The sequence below is a fragment of the Coregonus clupeaformis genome, unplaced genomic scaffold, assembly GCF_020615455.1.
Source record: "Coregonus clupeaformis isolate EN_2021a unplaced genomic scaffold, ASM2061545v1 scaf0470, whole genome shotgun sequence".
Lineage (NCBI taxonomy): Eukaryota > Metazoa > Chordata > Actinopteri > Salmoniformes > Salmonidae > Coregonus > Coregonus clupeaformis.
In genome coordinates, this window is record NW_025533925.1 from 226,191 (window position 1) to 247,500 (window position 21,310).

The window sequence follows — 21,310 nt, forward strand, 5'->3', positions numbered from 1 at the left end:
TTAAGGACAGAAACTATGAAAACAAACATGAAATGCAGACATAAAAATATATTTTAATGTGATGATTTGGTCAAACATTTTACATTTACATTTTAGTCATTTAGCAGACGCTCTTATCCAGAGCGACTTACAGTTAGTGAGTGCATACATTTTTATTTTATTTTTTTCCATACTGGCCCCCCATGGGAATCGAACCCACAACCCTGGCGTTGTAAACACCATGCTCTACCAACTGAGCTACATCCCAAACAATGCTGTTGAGTGTCTAGGAGAGGTGAACAGTCCCTGGTGGTGTGTGTGTGTGTGTGTGTGTGTGTGTGTGTGTGTGTGTGTGTGTGTGTGTGTGTGTGTGTGTGTGCGCTGATGAACATCAGAGAGGTGAACAGTCCCTAGTCCAGACTGCACTGTTCTGTCCTTAGGGCTGGGTTGGAGCAAATACGTGCCCCACTGTTGAGAGGAACGGGACCTGAACGCACCAGATATACTGTAACTCATTCTGGCTCAGGGGCTGGGTCTCCCTCACTGAGGAGGATAGGGGCCAGTGGGCGGTGGGGGAGGAGGGGGAGGTGAGAGAAGGGGAGGGTGGGGTAGGGGTTAGGGGGAGGGGGCCAGGGAAGGACATGTGGGAGGGAGGAGGGGGAGGGTAGAGGGGGAAGGACTGGGGCTGGTAAGGGGGAGGGTAGGGGTAGTGGGGCTGGTGGGGGTAGAATGGAGCCCCTTCGTATCGTGGTGGGGGACCCCAGTTGTCACGGCGGGGTGGACGACTCTGTTGCAAAGGCCTCTGGGACATCTGTGGTCTGGTGACGGAATCTCCGTCTGTAGGAGAAAGAGAATGAGGGTACACACACGGGTTAAAGCTCAAATGATATACAGCCAACAACCATCAGAATCTGAACCAAGTCATCAGAAAGCCATGGAGTCAGAATGGGCCCAACGGCTGGCCAAGACTGTTAATATTAGGATGGTTTGTTTCAATGTGCTTTCTCGCTGCCTGCCCTGTGTATTCACAAATCTCTCCTCCTTCTGACATCTGTTCTATGCTGTATTTTAAATTCTTCAGAAAAGTGCATGCTTGCTTTTCCCATCGAGTATTTGGTCAGAACATCTTAAAAATACCTTATTTATTTATTGCACAAAATGCTCACCTTAAATCCATCTATGATAGTCTTAGCTTAAATCCATTATGCTAGGGTTAGCTTAAATCCATTATGCTAGGGTTAGCTTAAATCCATTATGCTAGGGTTAGCTTAAATCCATTATGCTAGGGTTAGCTTAAATCCATTATGCTAGGGTTAGCTTAAATCCATCTATGATAGGGTTAGCTTAAATCCATTATGCTAGGGTTAGCTTAAATCCATCTATGATAGCCTTAGCTTAAATCCATTATGCTAGGGTTAGCTTAAATCCATCTATGCTAGGGTTAGCTTAAATCCATCTATGCTAGGGTTAGCTTAAATCCATCTATGCTAGGGTTAGCTTAAATCCATTATGCTAGGGTTAGCTTAAATCCATTATGCTAGGGTTAGCTTAAATCCATCTATGCTAGGGTTAGTTTAAATCCATCTATGCTAGGGTTAGTTTAAATCCATCTATGATAGTCTTAGCTTAAATCCATCTATGCTAGGGTTCGCTTAAATCCATCTATGCTAGGGTTCGCTTAAATCCATCTATGCTAGGGTTAGCTTAAATCCATCTATGCTAGGGTTAGCTTAAATCCATCTATGCTAGGGTTAGCTTAAATCCATCTATGCTAGGGTTAGCTTAAATCCATCTATGCTAGGGTTAGCTTAAATCCATTATGATAGGGTTCGCTTAAATCCATCTATGCTAGTGTTAGCTTAAATCCATCTATGCTAGGGTTCGCTTAAATCCATCTATGCTACGGTTCGCTTAAATCCATCTATGCTAGGGTTCGCCTAAATCCATCTATGCTAGGGTTAGGTCTAATCAAGGGGAATCACTTGAATGTCCCAATTTGTATTTCTTACAACACGCAGGATGAAACAGCCCAATAACCACTCTAATAACTGCACAGTGAATAGGGGAGACCGGGGCTGGGCGTTCCATATGTTGGTGTCACTCCCAATCTAGAAAGTTCTGTATAGCCCAATCATTTGGAGATTCAAATGTGGGACTACTTTGCAAGAGGTCACCCACTTGCTAAATTCATATCAGCATCTCAAAACATTGAGGTGATGGGAATTTTCGGATTTTATAGGAGGTGAAAGTAAAAAAGAATGTATTGATATTTTCATTGTTTGAATACATAGCATCATAGTTAGCTAGGTCAAACCATGTGGAAATTAGCAACATAGTTAGCTAGGTCAAGCCATGTGGAAATTAGCAACATAGTTAGCTAGGTCAAACCATGTGGAAATTAGCAACATAGTTAGCTAGGTCAAACCATGTGGAAATTAGCATCATAGTTAGCTAGGTCAAACCATGTGGAAATTAGCATCATAGTTAGCTAGGTCAAACCATGTGGAAATTAGCATCATAGTTAGCTAGGTCAAACCATGTGGAAATTAGCATCATAGTTAGCCTTTATGCTCAGTTGGGGATGGTTATAAAAAGTTAAAGTATAAACTGTTTCAATCAAACATGTTTTAAACTGCTCAATCCAAAATCAATAACCTGGCTATTTCTAAGACTCCGTAGGCTACATTGTTCATTTCAAGTGGACAGTGTGTTTGAAAGGTAATAACTCCCATTTTGGAATAAGTTATGACGATAAAAGGGAACCCATAGTCTCATAAAATAACCTATAGACCTCCTGGTGTTGAGAAATACAACCCCATAAGATAACCTATAGACCTCCTGGTGTTGAGAAATACACTAGTCTCCCCTAACCTAAGGAGTTAACAGGATGACAGCCCCAGTCTCCTCTAACCTAAGGAGTTAACAGGATGACAGCCCCAGTCTCATCTAACCTAAGGAGTTAACAGGATGACAGCCCCAGTCTCCTCTAACCTAAGGAGTTAACAGGATGACAGCCCCAGTCTCCCCTAACCTAAGGAGTTAACAGGATGACAGCCCCAGTCTCCTCTAACCTAAGGAGTTAACAGGATGACAGCCCCAGTCCCCTCTAACCTAAGGAGTTAACAGGATGACAGCCCCAGTCTCCCCTAACCTAAGGAGTTAACAGGATGACAGCCCCAGTCTCCTCTAACCTAAGGAGTTAACAGGATGACAGCCCCAGTCCCCTCTAACCTAAGGAGTTAACAGGATGACAGCCCCAGTCTCCTCTAACCTAAGGAGTTAACAGGATGACAGCCCCAGTCTCCTCTAACCTAAGGAGTTAACAGGATGACAGCCCCAGTCTCCTCTAACCTAAGGAGTTAACAGGATGACAGCCCCAGTCTCCTCTAACCTAAGGAGTTAACAGGATGACAGCCCCAGTCCCCTCTAACCTAAGGAGTTAACAGGATGACAGCCCCAGTTTCATCTAACCTAAGGAGTTAACAGGATGACAGCCCCAGTCTCCCCTAACCTAAGGAGTTAACAGGATGATAGCCCCAGTCTCCCCTAACCTAAGGAGTTAACAGGATGACAGCCCCAGTCTCCTCTAACCTAAGGAGTTAACAGGATGACAGCCCCAGTCTCCTCTAACCTAAGGAGTTAACAGGATGACAGCCCCAGTCTCCTCTAACCTAAGGAGTTAACAGGATGACAGTCCCAGTCTCTCCTAACCTAAGGAGTTAACAGGATGACAGCCCCAGTCTCCTCTAACCTAAGGAGTTAACAGGATGACAGCCCCAGTCTCTCCTAACCTAAGGAGTTAACAGGATGACAGCCCCAGTCTCCCCTAACCTAAGGAGTTAACAGGATGACAGCCCCAGTCTCCCTAACCTAAGGAGTTAACAGGATGACAGCCCCAGTCTCTCCTAACCTAAGGAGTTAACAGGATGACAGCCCCAGTCTCCTCTAACCTAAGGAGTTAACAGGATGACAGCCCCAGTCTCTCCTAACCTAAGGAGTTAACAGGATGACAGCCCCAGTCTCTCCTAACCTAAGGAGTTAACAGGATGACAGCCCCAGTCTCCCCTAACCTAAGGAGTTAACAGGATGACAGCCCCAGTCTCTCCTAACCTAAGGAGTTAACAGGATGACAGCCCCAGTCTCTCCTAACCTAAGGAGTTAACAGGATGACAGCCCCAGTCTCTCCTAACCTAAGGAGTTAACAGGATGACAGCCCCAGTCTCCCCTAACCTAAGGAGTTAACAGGATGACAGCCCCAGTCTCTCCTAACCTAAGGAGTTAACAGGATGACAGCCCCAGTCTCCTCTAACCTAAGGAGTTAACAGGATGACAGCCCCAGTCTCCTCTAACCTAAGGAGTTAACAGGATGACAGCCCCAGTCTCCCCTAATCTGATGATTTGCACTGTTACCCACAACCTTTTTCCCAGAGAAATCAAATGATGATATCGCCTTTCATCAAATTCAGCACTGCATGCGCTTTCTGTCCACGTGGGCACCAACAATATGCTTTGGGAACGCCCCTGTGCTCTGTGGTGATTGGCTCTTGAATTGCTAGTGTCAAAGGAGGAGGTCAAACCGACGAGACCATCAGATTCTCTGGGAGAATTTCCACCAACGGCCTCCAACACATTCCCGACATGCTCCGACCGACGAGACCATCAGATTCTCTGGGAGAATTTCCACCAACGGCCTCCAACACACTCCCGACATGCTCCGAAAGGAATTCACACAGAAGTTTGAAAGTTGACCAGAAGTAACAGAGTGCATGTTGTGTCTGACCTGGTTGGTGCTGGGCTCTCTGTCCTCTTTCTCTCTCACTCTTCTGAACATTCCCCTTCTTCTTCTTCCTTTTCATCATCTGTTCTGCCTCATCATCACTGAAGTCCAACGCCTGGAGAGAGACAAGAGAGGAGAGAGGAGGGGAGGAGAGGAGAGAGGGAAGAAGTGAGAAGAGGAGAGAGAGGGAAGAGAGGAGAGGGGGAAGAGGAGAGGAGGGGAGCAAGGGAAGAAGTGAGGAGAGAGAAGGGAGCGAGGGGGAAGAGAGGAGAGAGGGAAGAGTAGGAGAGAGGAGGAGAGGAGAGAGGGAAGAAGTGAGAAGAGGAGAGAGAGAGGGAACAGAGGAGAGAGGGAAGAAGTGAGAAGAGGAGAGAGAGGGAACAGAGGAGAGAGGGAAGAAGTGAGAAGAGGAGAGAGAGGGAACAGAGGAGAGAGGGAAGAAGTGAGGAGAGAGAGGGAACAGAGGAGAGAGGGAAGAAGTGAGGAGAGGAGAGAGAGGGAACAGAGGAGAGAGGGAAGAGGAGAGGAGGGGAGCAAGGGAAGAAGTGAGGAGAGGAGAGAGAGAGGGAACAGAGGAGAGAGGGAAGAAGTGAGGAGAGGAGAGAGAGAGGGAACAGAGGAGAGAGGGAAGAAGTGAGAAGAGGAGAGAGGGAAGAGGAGAGGAGGGGAGCAAGGGAAGAAGTGAGGAGGGGGAAGAGAGGAGAGAGGGAAGAGTAGGAGAGAGGAGGAGAGGAGAGAGGGAAGAAGTGAGAAGAGGAGAGAGAGAGGGAACAGAGGAGAGAGGGAAGAAGTGAGAAGAGGAGAGAGAGGGAACAGAGGAGAGAGGGAAGAAGTGAGAAGAGGAGAGAGAGGGAACAGAGGAGAGAGGGAAGAAGTGAGGAGAGGAGAGAGAGGGAACAGAGGAGAGAGGGAAGAGGAGAGGAGGGGAGCAAGGGAAGAAGTGAGGAGAGGAGAGAGAGAGGGAACAGAGGAGAGAGGGAAGAAGTGAGGAGAGGAGAGAGAGAGGGAACAGAGGAGAGAGGGAAGAAGTGAGAAGAGGAGAGAGGGAAGAGGAGAGGAGGGGAGCAAGGGAAGAAGTGAGGAGGGGGAAGAGAGGAGAGAGGGAAGAGTAGGAGAGAGGAGGAGAGGAGAGAGGGAAGAAGTGAGAAGAGGAGAGAGAGAGGGAACAGAGGAGAGAGGGAAGAAGTGAGAAGAGGAGAGAGAGGGAACAGAGGAGAGAGGGAAGAAGTGAGAAGAGGAGAGAGGGAAGAGGAGAGGAGGGGAGCAAGGGAAGAAGTGAGGAGAGGAGAGAGAGAGGGAACAGAGGAGAGAGGGAAGAAGTGAGAAGAGGATAGAGGGAAGAGGAGAGGAGAGGAGAGAGGGAAGAGGAGAGGAGGGGAGCAAGGGAAGAAGTGAGGAGAGGAGAGAGAGAGGGAACAGAGGAGAGAGGGAAGAAGTGAGAAGAGGAGAGAGGGAAGAGGAGAGGAGAGAGAAGAGAGCGAGGGGGAAGAGAGGAGAGAGGGAAGAGTAGGAGAGAGGAGGAGAGGAGAGAGGGAAGAAGTGAGAAGAGGAGAGAGAGAGGGAACAGAGGAGAGAGGGAAGAAGTGAGGAGAGGAGAGAGAGGGAACAGAGGAGAGAGGGAAGAAGTGAGAAGAGGAGAGAGGGAAGAGGAGAGGAGGGGAGCAAGGGAAGAAGTGAGGAGAGAGAAGAGAGCGAGGGGGAAGAGAGGAGAGAGGGAAGAGTAGGAGAGAGGAGGAGAGGAGAGAGGGAAGAAGTGAGAAGAGGAGAGAGAGAGAGGGAACAGAGGAGAGAGGGAAGAAGTGAGGAGAGAGAAGAGAGCGAGGGGGGAGAGTAGGAGAGAGGAGGAGAGGAGAGAGAGGGAATAAGTGAGGAGGAGGATTTGTATTTATTAAGGATCCCCATTAGCTGCTGGGGTCCAGCAACATTAAGGCAGTTATATACAGTTGAATCCATTTAGTGTGTTCCCTCAGGCCACTACTCCACCATCACATATTTACAATACAGCATCCATGTATACGTGTGTGTAGAGTGAGTGTCATCATGTGTACCTGTGTATAGAGTGAGGGTCATCATGTGTACCTGTGTATAGAGTGAGGGTCATCATGTGTACCTGTGTATAGAGTGAGGGTCATCATGTGTACGTGTGTGTAGAGTGAGGGTCATCATGTGTGTGTGTGTATAGAGTGAGTGTCATCATGTGTACGTGTGTATAGAGTGAGGGTCATCATGTGTACGTGTGTATAGAGTGAGGGTCATCATGTGTACGTGTGTATAGAGTGAGGGTCATCATGTGTACGTGTGTATAGAGTGAGGGTCATCATGTGTACGTGTGTGTAGAGTGAGGGTCATCATGTGTGTGTGTGTATAGAGTGAGTGTCATCATGTGTACGTGTGTATAGAGTGAGGGTCATCATGTGTACGTGTGTATAGAGTGAGGGTCATCATGTGTACGTGTGTATAGAGTGAGGGTCATCATGTGTACGTGTGTATAGAGTGAGGGTCATCATGTGTACGTGTGTGTAGAGTGAGGGTCATCATGTGTACCTGTGTATAGAGTGAGGGTCATCATGTGTACCTGTGTATAGAGTGAGGGTCATCATGTGTACGTGTGTATAGAGTGAGGGTCATCATGTGTACGTGTGTATAGAGTGAGGGTCATCATGTGTACCTGTGTGTAGAGTGAGGGTCATCATGTGTACCTGTGTGTAGAGTGAGGGTCATCATGTGTACCTGTGTGTAGAGTGAGGGTCATCATGTGTACCTGTGTATAGAGTGAGGGTCATCATGTGTGTGTATAGAGTGAGGGTCATCATGTGTACGTGTGTATAGAGTGAGGGTCATCATGTGTACCTGTGTATAGAGTGAGGGTCATCATGTGTACGTGTGTATAGAGTGAGGGTCATCATGTGTACGTGTGTATAGAGTGAGGGTCATCATGTGTACGTGTGTATAGAGTGAGGGTCATCATGTGTACGTGTGTATAGAGTGAGGGTCATCATGTGTACGTGTGTATAGAGTGAGGGTCATCATGTGTACCTGTGTATAGAGTGAGGGTCATCATGTGTACCTGTGTATAGAGTGAGGGTCATCATGTGTACCTGTGTATAGAGTGAGGGTCATCATGTGTACCTGTGTATAGAGTGAGGGTCATCATGTGTGTGTATAGAGTGAGGGTCATCATGTGTACGTGTGTATAGAGTGAGGGTCATCATGTGTACGTGTGTATAGAGTGAGGGTCATCATGTGTACCTGTGTGTAGAGTGAGGGTCATCATGTGTACCTGTGTGTAGAGTGAGGGTCATCATGTGTACCTGTGTGTAGAGTGAGGGTCATCATGTGTACCTGTGTATAGAGTGAGGGTCATCATGTGTACCTGTGTGTAGAGTGAGGGTCATCATGTGTACGTGTGTATAGAGTGAGGGTCATCATGTGTACGTGTGTAGAGTGAGGGTCATCATGTGTACCTGTGTATAGAGTGAGGGTCATCATGTGTACCTGTGTGTAGAGTGAGGGTCATCATGTGTACGTGTGTATAGAGTGAGTGTCATCATGTGTACCTGTGTGTAGAGTGAGGGTCATCATGTGTACGTGTGTATAGAGTGAGGGTCATCATGTGTACGTGTGTATAGAGTGAGTGTCATCATGTGTACCTGTGTGTAGAGTGAGGGTCATCATGTGTACCTGTGTATAGAGTGAGGGTCATCATGTGTACCTGTGTGTAGAGTGAGGGTCATCATGTGTACCTGTGTGTAGAGTGAGGGTCATCATGTGTACGTGTGTATAGAGTGAGGGTCATCATGTGTACCTGTGTGTAGAGTGAGGGTCATCATGTGTACCTGTGTATAGAGTGAGGGTCATCATGTGTACCTGTGTGTAGAGTGAGGGTCATCATGTGTACGTGTGTATAGAGTGAGGGTCATCATGTGTACGTGTGTATAGAGTGAGGGTCATCATGTGTACCTGTGTGTAGAGTGAGGGTCATCATGTGTACGTGTGTATAGAGTGAGTGTCATCATGTGTACGTGTGTATAGAGTGAGGGTCATCATGTGTACGTGTGTATAGAGTGAGGGTCATCATGTGTACGTGTGTGTAGAGTGAGGGTCATCATGTGTACGTGTGTGTAGAGTGAGGGTCATCATGTGTACGTGTGTATAGAGTGAGGGTCATCATGTGTACGTGTGTATAGAGTGAGGGTCATCATGTGTACGTGTGTATAGAGTGAGGGTCATCATGTGTACGTGTGTGTAGAGTGAGGGTCATCATGTGTACGTGTGTGTAGAGTGAGGGTCATCATGTGTACGTGTGTAGAGTGAGGGTCATCATGTGTACCTGTGTATAGAGTGAGGGTCATCATGTGTACCTGTGTGTAGAGTGAGGGTCATCATGTGTACCTGTGTGTAGAGTGAGGGTCATCATGTGTACGTGTGTATAGAGTGAGGGTCATCATGTGTACGTGTGTATAGAGTGAGGGTCATCATGTGTACCTGTGTGTAGAGTGAGGGTCATCATGTGTACGTGTGTAGAGTGAGGGTCATCATGTGTACCTGTGTATAGAGTGAGGGTCATCATGTGTACCTGTGTGTAGAGTGAGGGTCATCATGTGTACGTGTGTATAGAGTGAGGGTCATCATGTGTACGTGTGTGTAGAGTGAGGGTCATCATGTGTACCTGTGTATAGAGTGAGGGTCATCATGTGTACGTGTGTGTAGAGTGAGGGTCATCATGTGTACGTGTGTATAGAGTGAGGGTCATCATGTGTACCTGTGTGTAGAGTGAGGGTCATCATGTGTACCTGTGTATAGAGTGAGGGTCATCATGTGTACCTGTGTATAGAGTGAGGGTCATCATGTGTACGTGTGTATAGAGTGAGGGTCATCATGTGTACCTGTGTGTAGAGTGAGGGTCATCATGTGTACCTGTGTATAGAGTGAGGGTCATCATGTGTACCTGTGTGTAGAGTGAGTGTCATCATGTGTACGTGTGTGTAGAGTGAGGGTCATCATGTGTACGTGTGTGTAGAGTGAGTGTCATCATGTGTACCTGTGTGTAGAGTGAGGGTCATCATGTGTACGTGTGTGTAGAGTGAGTGTCATCATGTGTACCTGTGTATAGAGTGAGGGTCATCATGTGTACCTGTGTATAGAGTGAGGGTCATCATGTGTACGTGTGTATAGAGTGAGGGTCATCATGTGTACCTGTGTATAGAGTGAGGGTCATCATGTGTACGTGTGTATAGAGTGAGGGTCATCATGTGTACCTGTGTGTAGAGTGAGGGTCATCATGTGTACCTGTGTATAGAGTGAGGGTCATCATGTGTACCTGTGTGTAGAGTGAGTGTCATCATGTGTACGTGTGTATAGAGTGAGGGTCATCATGTGTACGTGTGTATAGAGTGAGGGTCATCATGTGTACGTGTGTATAGAGTGAGGGTCATCATGTGTACGTGTGTATAGAGTGAGGGTCATCATGTGTACGTGTGTGTAGAGTGAGGGTCATCATGTGTACGTGTGTATAGAGTGAGGGTCATCATGTGTACGTGTGTATAGAGTGAGGGTCATCATGTGTACGTGTGTATAGAGTGAGGGTCATCATGTGTACGTGTGTATAGAGTGAGGGTCATCATGTGTACCTGTGTATAGAGTGAGGGTCATCATGTGTACGTGTGTATAGAGTGAGGGTCATCATGTGTACCTGTGTATAGAGTGAGGGTCATCATGTGTACCTGTGTATAGAGTGAGGGTCATCATGTGTACGTGTGTATAGAGTGAGGGTCATCATGTGTACCTGTGTATAGAGTGAGGGTCATCATGTGTGTGTGTGTATAGAGTGAGGGTCATCATGTGTACGTGTGTATAGAGTGAGGGTCATCATGTGTGTGTATAGAGTGAGGGTCATCATGTGTACCTGTGTATAGAGTGAGGGTCATCATGTGTACCTGTGTATAGAGTGAGGGTCATCATGTGTGTGTATAGAGTGAGGGTCATCATGTGTACCTGTGTATAGAGTGAGGGTCATCATGTGTACCTGTGTATAGAGTGAGGGTCATCATGTGTGTGTATAGAGTGAGGGTCATCATGTGTGTCTGTGTGTAGAGTGAGGGTCATCATGTGTGTGTGTCTCTTCACAGTCCCCGCTGTTCCATAAGGTGTATTTTTATCTGTTTTTAAATCTGATTCTACTGCTTGCATCAGTTACCTGATCTGGAATAGAGTTCCATGTAGTAATGGCTCTATGTAGTACTGTGCGCCTCCCATAGTCTGTTCTGGACTTGGGGACTGTGAAGAGACCTCTGGTGGCATGTCTTGTGGGGTATGTATGGGTGTCTGAGCTGTGTGCCAGTAGTTCAAACAGACAGCTCGGTGCATTCAACATGTCAATACCTTTCACAAATACAAGTAGTGATGAAGTCAATCTCTCCTCCACTTTGAGCCAGGAGAGATTGACATGCATATTATTAATGTTTGCTCTCTGTGTACATCCAAGGTCCAGCCGTACTGCCCTGTTCTGAGCCAATTGCGATTTTCCTAAGTCCCATTTTGTGGCACCTGACCACACGACTGAACAGTAGTCCAGGTGTGACAAAACTAGGGCCTGTAGGACCTGCCTTGTTGACAGTGCTGTTAAGAAGGCAGAGCAGCGCTTTATTATGGACATACTTCTCCTCATCGTAGCTACTGTTGTATCAATATGTTTTGACCATGACAGTTTACAATCCAGGGTTACTCCAATCAGTTTAGTCACCTCAACTTGCTCAATTTATTCATTACAAGATTTAGTTGAGGTTTAGGGTTTAGTGAATGATTTGTCCCAAATACAATGCTTTTAGTTTTTGAAATATTTAGGACTAACTTATTCCTTGCAACCCATTCTGAAACTAACTGCAGCTCTTTCTGAAGTGTTGCAGTCATTCCAGTTGCTGTAGTAGCTGACGTGTATAGTGTTGAGTCATCCGCATACATAGACACACTGGCTTTACTCAGAGCCAGTGGCATGTCATTAGAAAATATTGAAAAAATTAAGGGGCCTAGACAGCTGCTCTGGGGAATTCCTGATTCTACCTGGATTATGTTGGAAAGGAGAGGGAAGAGGAGAGTGAGGAGAGAGGGAAGAGGAGAGAGGGAAGAGGAGAGAGGGAAGAGGAGAGAGGGAAGAGGAGAGAGGGAAGAGGAGAGAGGGAAGAGGAGAGAGGGAAGAGGGAAGAGGGAAGAGGAGAGAGGGAAGAGGAGAGAGGGAAGAGGAGAGAGGGAAGAGGAGAGAGGGAAGAGGAGAGAGGGGAAGAGGGAAGAGGAGAGAGGGAAGAGGGAAGAGGGAAGAGGAGAGAGGGAAGAGGAGAGAGGGAAGAGGAGAGAGGGAAGAGGAGAGAGGGAAGAGGAGAGAGGGAAGATGGAAGAGGGAAGAGGAGAGAGGGAAGAGGAGAGAGGGAAGATGGAAGAGGGAAGAGGAGAGAGGGAAGAGGAGAGAGGGAAGAGGAGAGAGGGAAGAGGAGAGAGGGAAGAGGAGAGAGGGAAGAGGAGAGAGGGAAGAGGAGAGAGGGAAGATGGAAGAGGGAAGAGGAGAGAGGGAAGATGGAAGAGGGAAGAGGAGAGAGGGAAGAGGAGAGAGGGAAGAGGAGAGAGGGAAGAGGAGAGAGGGAAGAGGAGAGAGGGAAGAGGAGAGAGGGAAGAGGAGAGAGGGAAGATGGAAGAGGGAAGAGGAGAGAGGGAAGAGGAGAGAGGGAAGAGGAGAGAGGGAAGAGGAGAGAGGGAAGATGGAAGAGGAGAGAGGGAAGATGGAAGAGGGAAGAGGAGAGTGAGGAGAGGGGGAAGAGGAGAGAGGGAATAGTGTTCAGTGAATTCTACTAGATAAAGACCGTTCTCTTCCTCAATAGTGTTCAGTGAATTCTACTAGATAAAGACCATTCTCTTCCTCAATAGTGTTCAGTGAATTCTACTAGATAAAGACCGTTCTCTTCCTCAATAGTGTTCAGTGAATTCTACTAGATGAAGACCATTCTCTTCCTCAATAGTGTTCAGTGAATTCTACTAGATAAAGACCATTCTCTTCCTCAATAGTGTTCAGTGAATTCTACTAGATAAAGACCGTTCTCTTCCTCAATAGTGTTCAGTGAATTCTACTAGATAAAGACCATTCTCTTCCTCATTAGTGTTCAGTGAATTCTACTAGATAAAGACCGTTCTCTTCCTCAATAGTGTTCAGTGAATTCTACTAGATAAAGACCATTCTCTTCCTCAATAGTGTTCAGTGAATTCTACTAGATAAAGACCGTTCTCTTCCTCAATAGTGTTCAGGTGAATTCTACTAGATAAAGACCATTCTCTTCCTCAATAGTGTTCAGTGAATTCTACTAGATAAAGACCGTTCTCTTCCTCAATAGTGTTCAGTGAATTCTACTAGATAAAGACCGTTCTCTTCCTCAATAGTGTTCAGTGAATTCTACTAGATGAAGACCGTTCTCTTCCTCAATAGTGTTCAGTGAATTCTACTAGATGAAGTCCAAATGACTATGACATTCTGACATTTAAAACATACTCAACGTTAGAAATGTCACTACTCACTACTATAAACGTTGTATTTTCACATCCCCAAAATGTCTACTATTTAGAAGGTATTTAGAAGGCAGTATGGGTATTCAGACAGGGCCTGAGTGTTTAGAAGGCAGTATGGGTATTCAGACAGGGCCTGGGGTGTTTAGAAGGCAGTATGGGTATTCAGACAGGGCCTGGGTGTTTAGAAGGCAGTATGGGTATTCAGACAGGGCCTGGGTGTTTAGAAGGCAGTATGGGTATTCAGACAGGGCCTGGGTGTTTAGAAGGCAGTATGGGTATTCAGACAGGGCCTGGGTGTTTAGAAGGCAGTATGGGTATTCAGACAGGGCCTGGGTGTTTAGAAGGCAGTATGGGTATTCAGACAGGGCCTGGGTGTTTAGAAGGCAGTATGGGTATTCAGACAGGGCCTGAGTGTTTAGAAGGCAGTATGGGTATTCAGACAGGGCCTGGAGTGTTTAGAAGGCAGTATGGGTATTCAGACAGGGCCTGGGTGTTTAGAAGGTAGTATGGGTATTCAGACAGGGCCTGAGTGTTTAGAAGGCAGTATGGGTATTCAGACAGGGCCTGAGTGTTTAGAAGGCAGTATGGGTATTCAGACAGGGCCTGAGTGTTTAGAAGGCAGTATGGGTATTCAGACAAGGCCTGGGTGTTTAGAAGGTAGTATGGGTATTCAGACAGGGCCTGAGTGTTTAGAAGGCAGTATGGGTATTCAGACAGGGCCTGGGTGTTTAGAAGGCAGTATGGGTATTCAGACAGGGCCTGAGTGTTTAGAAGGCAGTATGGGTATTCAGACAGGGCCTGAGTGTTTAGAAGGCAGTATGGGTATTCAGACAGGGCCTGGGTGTTTAGAAGGCAGTATGGGTATTCAGACAGGGCCTGAGTGTTTAGAAGGCAGTATGGGTATTCAGACAGGGCCTGGGTGTTTAGAAGGCAGTATGGGTATTCAGACAGGGCCTGGGTGTTTAGAAGGCAGTATGGGTATTCAGACAGGGCCTGAGTGTTTAGAAGGCAGTATGGGTATTCAGACAGGCCTGGGTGTTTAGAAGGCAGTATTGGTATTCAGACAGGGCCTGAGTGTTTAGAAGGCAGTATGGGTATTCAGACAGCGCCTGAGTGTTTAGAAGGCAGTATGGGTATTCAGACAGCGCCTGAGTGTTTAGAAGGCAGTATGGGTATTCAGACAGGGCCTGGGTGTTTAGAAGGCAGTATGGGTATTCAGACAGGGCCTGGGTGTTTAGAAGGCAGTATGGGTATTCAGACAGGGCCTGGGTGTTTAGAAGGCAGTATGGGTATTCAGACAGGGCCTGAGTGTTTAGAAGGCAGTATGGGTATTCAGACAGGGCCTGGGTGTTTAGAAGGCAGTATGGGTATTCAGACAGCGCCTGAGTGTTTAGAAGGCAGTATGGGTATTCAGACAGCACCTGAGTGTTTAGAAGGCAGTATGGGTATTCAGACAGCGCCTGGGTGTTTAGAAGGCAGTATGGGTATTCAGACAGGGCCTGGGTGTTTAGAAGGCAGTATGGGTATTCAGACAGGGCCTGGGTGTTTAGAAGGCAGTATGGGTATTCAGACAGGGCCTGAGTGTTTAGGAAGGCAGTATGGGTATTCAGACAGGGCCTGAGTGTTTAGAAGGCAGTATGGGTATTCAGACAGGGCCTGGAGTGTTTAGAAGGCAGTATGGGTATTCAGACAGAGCCTGGGTGTTTAGAAGGCAGTATGGGTATTCAGACAGGGCCTGGGTGTTTAGAAGGCAGTATGGGTATTCAGACAGGGCCTGAGTGTTTAGAAGGCAGTATGGGTATTCAGACAGGGCCTGGGTGTTTAGAAGGCAGTATGGGTATTCAGACAGGGCCTGAGTGTTTAGGAAGGCAGTATGGGTATTCAGACAGCGCCTGAGTGTTTAGAAGGCAGTATGGGTATTCAGACAGCGCCTGGGTGTTTAGAAGGCAGTATGGGTATTCAGACAGGGCCTGGGTGTTTAGAAGGCAGTATGGGTATTCAGACAGGGCCTGGGTGTTTAGAAGGCAGTATGGGTATTCAGACAGGGCCTGGGTGTTTAGAAGGCAGTATGGGTATTCAGACAGGGCCTGAGTGTTTAGAAGGCAGTATGGGTATTCAGACAGGGCCTGGGTGTTTAGAAGGCAGTATGGGTATTCAGACAGGGCCTGAGTGTTTAGAAGGCAGTATGGGTATTCAGACAGCGCCTGGGTGTTTAGAAGGCAGTATGGGTATTCAGACAGCGCCTGGAGTGTTTAGAAGGCAGTATGGGTATTCAGACAGCGCCTGGAGTGTTTAGAAGGCAGTATGGGTATTCAGACAGGGCCTGAGTGTTTAGAAGGCAGTATGGGTATTCAGACAGGGCCTGGGTGTTTAGAAGGCAGTATGGGTATTCAGACAGGGCCTGAGTGTTTAGAAGGCAGTATGGGTATTCAGACAGGGCCTGAGTGTTTAGAAGGCAGTATGGGTATTCAGACAGCGCCTGGGTGTTTAGAAGGCAGTATGGGTATTCAGACAGGGCCTGGGTGTTTAGAAGGCAGTATGGGTATTCAGACAGGGCCTGGGTGTTTAGGAAAGCAGTATGGGTATTCAGACAGGGCCTGGGTGTTTAGAAGGCAGTATGGGTATTCAGACAGGGCCTGAGTGTTTAGAAGGCAGTATGGGTATTCAGACAGGGCCTGGAGTGTTTAGAAGGCAGTATGGGTATTCAGACAGGGCCTGAGTGTTTAGAAGGCAGTATGGGTATTCAGACAGGGCCTGGGTGTTTAGAAGGCAGTATGGGTATTCAGACAGGGCCTGGAGTGTTTAGAAGGCAGTATGGGTATTCAGACAGGGCCTGAGTGTTTAGAAGGCAGTATGGGTATTCAGACAGGGCCTGAGTGTTTAGAAGGCAGTATGGGTATTCAGACAGCGCCTGGGTGTTTAGAAGGCAGTATGGGTATTCAGACAGCGCCTGGGTGTTTAGAAGGCAGTATGGGTATTCAGACAGGGCCTGGGTGTTTAGAAGGCAGTATGGGTATTCAGACAGGGCCTGGGTGTTTAGGAAGGCAGTATGGGTATTCAGACAGCGCCTGGGTGTTTAGAAGGCAGTATGGGTATTCAGACAGGGCCTGGGTGTTTAGAAGGCAGTATGGGTATTCAGACAGGGCCTGGGTGTTTAGAAGGCAGTATGGGTATTCAGACAGGGCCTGAGTGTTTAGAAGGCAGTATGGGTATTCAGACAGCGCCTGGGTGTTTAGAAGGCAGTATGGGTATTCAGACAGGGCCTGGGTGTTTAGAAGGCAGTATGGGTATTCAGACAGGGCCTGAGTGTTTAGAAGGCAGTATGGGTATTCAGACAGGGCCTGAGTGTTTAGAAGGCAGTATGGGTATTCAGACAGCGCCTGAGTGTGTTCCTCACCTCTGGTGGCGGCTCCTGGTCATTCTTCCAGGACGCGTCCGAGCCTTTCAACCTGAACATTAACACACACGTCAGCTTCAATACGGAGACAAAGATGAAATTACATGTGTGTGACTGACTGGAGGATGTACAGGGTGTAGTCAGTGTGTGACTGACTGTAGTAGCTGGTCAGTGAGGATGTACAGGGTGTAGTCAGTGTGTGACTGACTGTAGTAGCTGGTCAGTGAGGATGTACAGGGTGTAGTCAGTGTGTGACTGACTGTAGTAGCTGGTCAGTGAGGATGTACAGGGTGTAGTCAGTGTGTGACTGACTGTAGTAGCTGGTCAGTGAGATGTACAGGGTGTAGTCAGTGTGTGACTGACTGTAGTAGCTGGTCAGTGAGGATGTACAGGGTGTAGTCAGTGTGTGACTGACTGTAGTAGCTGGTCAGTGAGGATGTACAGGGTGTAGTCAGTGTGTGACTGACTGTAGCTGGTCAGTGAGGATGTACAGGGTGTAGTCAGTGTGTGACTGACTGTAGTAGCTGGTCAGTGAGGATGTACAGGGTGTAGTCAGTGTGTGACTGACTGTAGTAGCTGGTCAGTGAGGATGTACAGGGTGTAGTCAGTGTGTGACTGACTGTAGTAGCTGGTCAGTGAGGATGTACAGGGTGTAGTCAGTGTGTAGCTGACTGACTGTAGTAGCTGGTCAGTGAGGATGTACAGGGTGTAGTCAGTGTGTGACTGACTGTAGTAGCTGGTCAGTGAGGATGTACAGGGTGTAGTCAGTGTGTGACTGACTGTAGTAGCTGGTCAGTGAGGATGTACAGGGTGTAGTCAGTGTGTGACTGACTGTAGTAGCTGGTCAGTGAGGATGTACAGGGTGTAGTCAGTGAGAGACTGACTGACTGTAGTAGCTGGTCAGTGAGGATGTACAGGGTGTAGTCAGTGTGTGACTGACCGTCGTAGCTGGTCAGTGAGGATGTACAGGGTGTAGTCAGTGTGTGACTGACTGTAGTAGCTGGTCAGTGAGGATGTACAGGGTGTAGTCAGTGTGTGACTGACTGTAGTAGCTGGTCAGTGAGGATGTACAGGGTGTAGTCAGTGTGTGACTGACTGTAGTAGCTGGTCAGTGAGGATGTACAGGGTGTAGTCAGTGTGTGACTGACTGTAGTAGCTGGTCAGTGAGGATGTACAGGGTGTAGTCAGTGTGTGACTGACTGTAGTAGCTGGTCAGTGAGGATGTACAGGGTGTAGTCAGTGTGTAACTGACTGTAGTAGCTGGTCAGTGAGGATGTACAGGGTGTAGTCAGTGTGTGACTGACTGTAGTAGCTGGTCTGTGAGGATGTACAGGGTGTAGTCAGTGTGTGACTGACTGTAGTAGCTGGTCAGTGAGGATGTACAGGGTGTAGTCAGTGTGTGACTGACTGTAGTAGCTGGTCAGTGAGGATGTACAGGGTGTAGTCAGTGTGTGACTGACTGTAGTAGCTGGTCAGTGAGGATGTACAGGGTGTAGTCAGTGTGTGACTGACTGTAGTAGCTGGTCAGTGAGGATGTACAGGGTGTAGTCAGTGTGTGACTGACTGTAGTAGCTGGTCAGTGAGGATGTACAGGGTGTAGTCAGTGTGAGACTGACTGTAGTAGCTGGTCTGTGAGGATGTACAGGGTGTAGTCAGTGTGTGACTGACTGTAGTAGCTGGTCAGTGAGGATGTACAGGGTGTAGTCAGTGTGAGACTGACTGTAGTAGCTGGTCTGTGAGGATGTACAGGGTGTAGTCAGTGTGTGACTGACTGTAGTAGCTGGTCAGTGAGGATGTACAGGGTGTAGTCAGTGTGTGACTGACTGTAGTAGCTGGTCAGTGAGGATGTACAGGGTGTAGTCAGTGTGTGACTGACTGTAGTAGCAGGTCAGTGAGGATGTACAGGGTGTAGTCAGTGAGAGACTGACTGTAGTAGCTGGTCAGTGAGGATGTACAGGGTGTAGTCAGTGTGTGACTGACTGTAGTAGCTGGTCAGTGAGGATGTACAGGGTGTAGTCAGTGTGTGACTGACTGTAGTAGCTGCTCAGTGAGGATGTACAGGGTGTAGTCAGTGTGTGACTGACTGTAGTAGCTGGTCAGTGAGGATGTACAGGGTGTAGTCAGTGTGTGACTGACTGTAGTAGCTGGTCAGTGAGGATGTACAGGGTGTAGTCAGTGTGTAGCTGACTGACTGTAGTAGCTGGTCAGTGAGGATGTACAGGGTGTAGTCAGTGTGTGACTGACTGTAGTAGCTGGTCAGTGAGGATGTACAGGGTGTAGTCAGTGTGTGACTGACTGTAGTAGCTGGTCAGTGAGGATGTACAGGGTGTAGTCAGTGTGTGACTGACTGTAGTAGCTGGTCAGTGAGGATGTACAGGGTGTAGTCAGTGTGTGACTGACTGTAGTAGCTGGTCAGTGAGGATGTACAGGGTGTAGTCAGTGTGTGACTGACTGTAGTAGCTGGTCAGTGAGGATGTACAGGGTGTAGTCAGTGTGAGACTGACTGTAGTAGCTGGTCAGTGAGGATGTACAGGGTGTAGTCAGTGTGTGACTGACTGTAGTAGCTGGTCAGTGAGGATGTACAGGGTGTAGTCAGTGTGTGACTGACTGTAGTAGCTGGTCAGTGAGGATGTACAGGGTGTAGTCAGTGTGTGACTGACTGTAGTAGCTGGTCAGTGAGGATGTACAAGGTGTAGTCAGTGTGTAGCTGACTGACTGTAGTAGCTGGTCAGTGAGGATGTACAGGGTGTAGTCAGTGTGTGACTGACTGTGTAGCTGGTCAGTGAGGATGTACAGGGTGTAGTCAGTGTGTGACTGACTGTAGTAGCTGGTCAGTGAGGATGTACAGGGTGTAGTCAGTGTGTGACTGACTGTAGTAGCTGGTCAGTGAGGATGTACAGGGTGTAGTCAGTGTGTGACTGACTGTAGTAGCTGGTCAGTGAGGATGTACAGGGTGTAGTCAGTGTGTGACTGACTGTAGTAGCTGGTCAGTGAGGATGTACAGGGTGTAGTCAGTGTGTGACTGACTGTAGTAGCTGGTCAGTGAGGATGTACAGGGTGTAGTCAGTGTGTGACTGACTGTAGTAGCTGGTCAGTGAGGATGTACAGGGTGTAGTCAGTGTGTGACTGACTGTAGTAGCTGGTCTGTGAGGATGTACAGGGTGTAGTCAGTGTGTGACTGACTGTAGTAGCTGGTCAGTGAGGATGTACAGGGTGTAGTCAGTGTGTGACTGACTGTAGTAGCTGGTCAGTGAGGATGTACAGGGTGTAGTCAGTGTGTGACTGACTGTAGTAGCTGGTCAGTGAGGATGTACAGGGTGTAGTCAGTGAGAGACTGACTGTAGTAGCTGGTCTGTGAGGATGTACAGGGTGTAGTCAGTGTGTGATTGACTGTAGTAGCTGGTCAGTGAGGATGTACAGGGTGTAGTCAGTGTGTGACTGACTGTAGTAGCTGGTCAGTGAGGATGTACAGGGTGTAGTCAGTGAGAGACTGACTGACTGTAGTAGCTGGTCAGTGAGGATGTACAGGGTGTAGTCAGTGTGTGACTGACTGTAGTAGCTGGTCAGTGAGGATGTACAGGGTGTAGTCAGTGTGTGACTGACTGTAGTAGCTGGTCAGTGAGGATGTACAGGGTGTAGTCAGTGTGTGACTGACTGTAGTAGCTGGTCAGTGAGGATGTACAGGGTGTAGTCAGTGTGTGACTGACTGTAGTAGCTGGTCAGTGAAGATGTACAGGGTGTAGTCAGTGTGTGACTGACTGTAGTAGCTGGTCAGTGAGGATGTACAGGGTGTAGTCAGTGTGTGACTGACTGTAGTAGCTGGTCAGAGAGGATGTACAGGGTGTAGTCAGTGTGTGACTGACTGTAGTAGCTGGTCAGAGAGGATGTACAGGGTGTAGTCAGTGTGTGACTGACTGTAGTAGTTGGTCAGTGAGGATGTACAGGGTGTAGTCAGTGTGTGACTGACTGTAGTAGCTGGTCAGAGAGGATGTACAGGGTGTAGTCAGTGTGTGACTGACTGTAGTAGCTGGTCAGAGAGGATGTACAGGGTGTAGTCAGTGTGTGACTGACTGTAGTAGCTGGTCAGAGAGGATGTACAGGGTGTAGTCAGTGTGTGACTGACTGTAGTAGCTGGTCAGTGAGGATGTACAGGGTGTAGTCAGTGTGTGACTGACTGTAGTAGCTGGTCAGAGAGGATGTACAGGGTGTAGTCAGTGTGTGACTGACTGTAGTAGCTGGTCTGTGAGGATGTACAGGGTGTAGTCAGTGTGTGACTGACTGTAGTAGCTGGTCAGTGAGGATGTACAGGGTGTAGTCAGTGTGTGACTGACTGTAGTAGCTGGTCAGTGAGGATGTACAGGGTGTAGTCAGTGTGTGACTGACTGTAGTAGCTGGTCAGTGAGGATGTACAGGGTGTAGTCAGTGTGTGACTGACTGTAGGAGCTGCTCAGTGAGGATGTACAGGGTGTAGTCAGTGAGAGACTGACTGTAGTAGCTGGTCAGTGAGGATGTACAGGGTGTAGTCAGTGTGTGACTGACTGTAGTAGCTGGTCAGTGAGGATGTACAGGGTGTAGTCAGTGTGTGACTGACTGTAGTAGCTGGTCAGTGA

General features: G+C 47.9%; 1 protein-coding gene across 1 annotated transcript in view; it reads right to left on the reverse strand.

The window, feature by feature from the left end:
* Positions 1-491: 491 nt before the first annotated feature.
* Positions 492-21,310, reverse strand: part of naf1 (nuclear assembly factor 1 homolog (S. cerevisiae)) — a 30,702-nt gene continuing 9,883 nt past the window's right edge. Inside the window, exons 6-9 of the mRNA XM_045215537.1 lie at positions 16,701-16,752; positions 4,760-4,871; positions 621-816; positions 492-522 (exon numbers count right to left, since the gene is read on the reverse strand). Coding sequence (XP_045071472.1) covers positions 492-522; positions 621-816; positions 4,760-4,871; positions 16,701-16,752 — 391 coding nt within the window. The remainder of the gene's footprint in view (positions 523-620; positions 817-4,759; positions 4,872-16,700; positions 16,753-21,310) is intronic.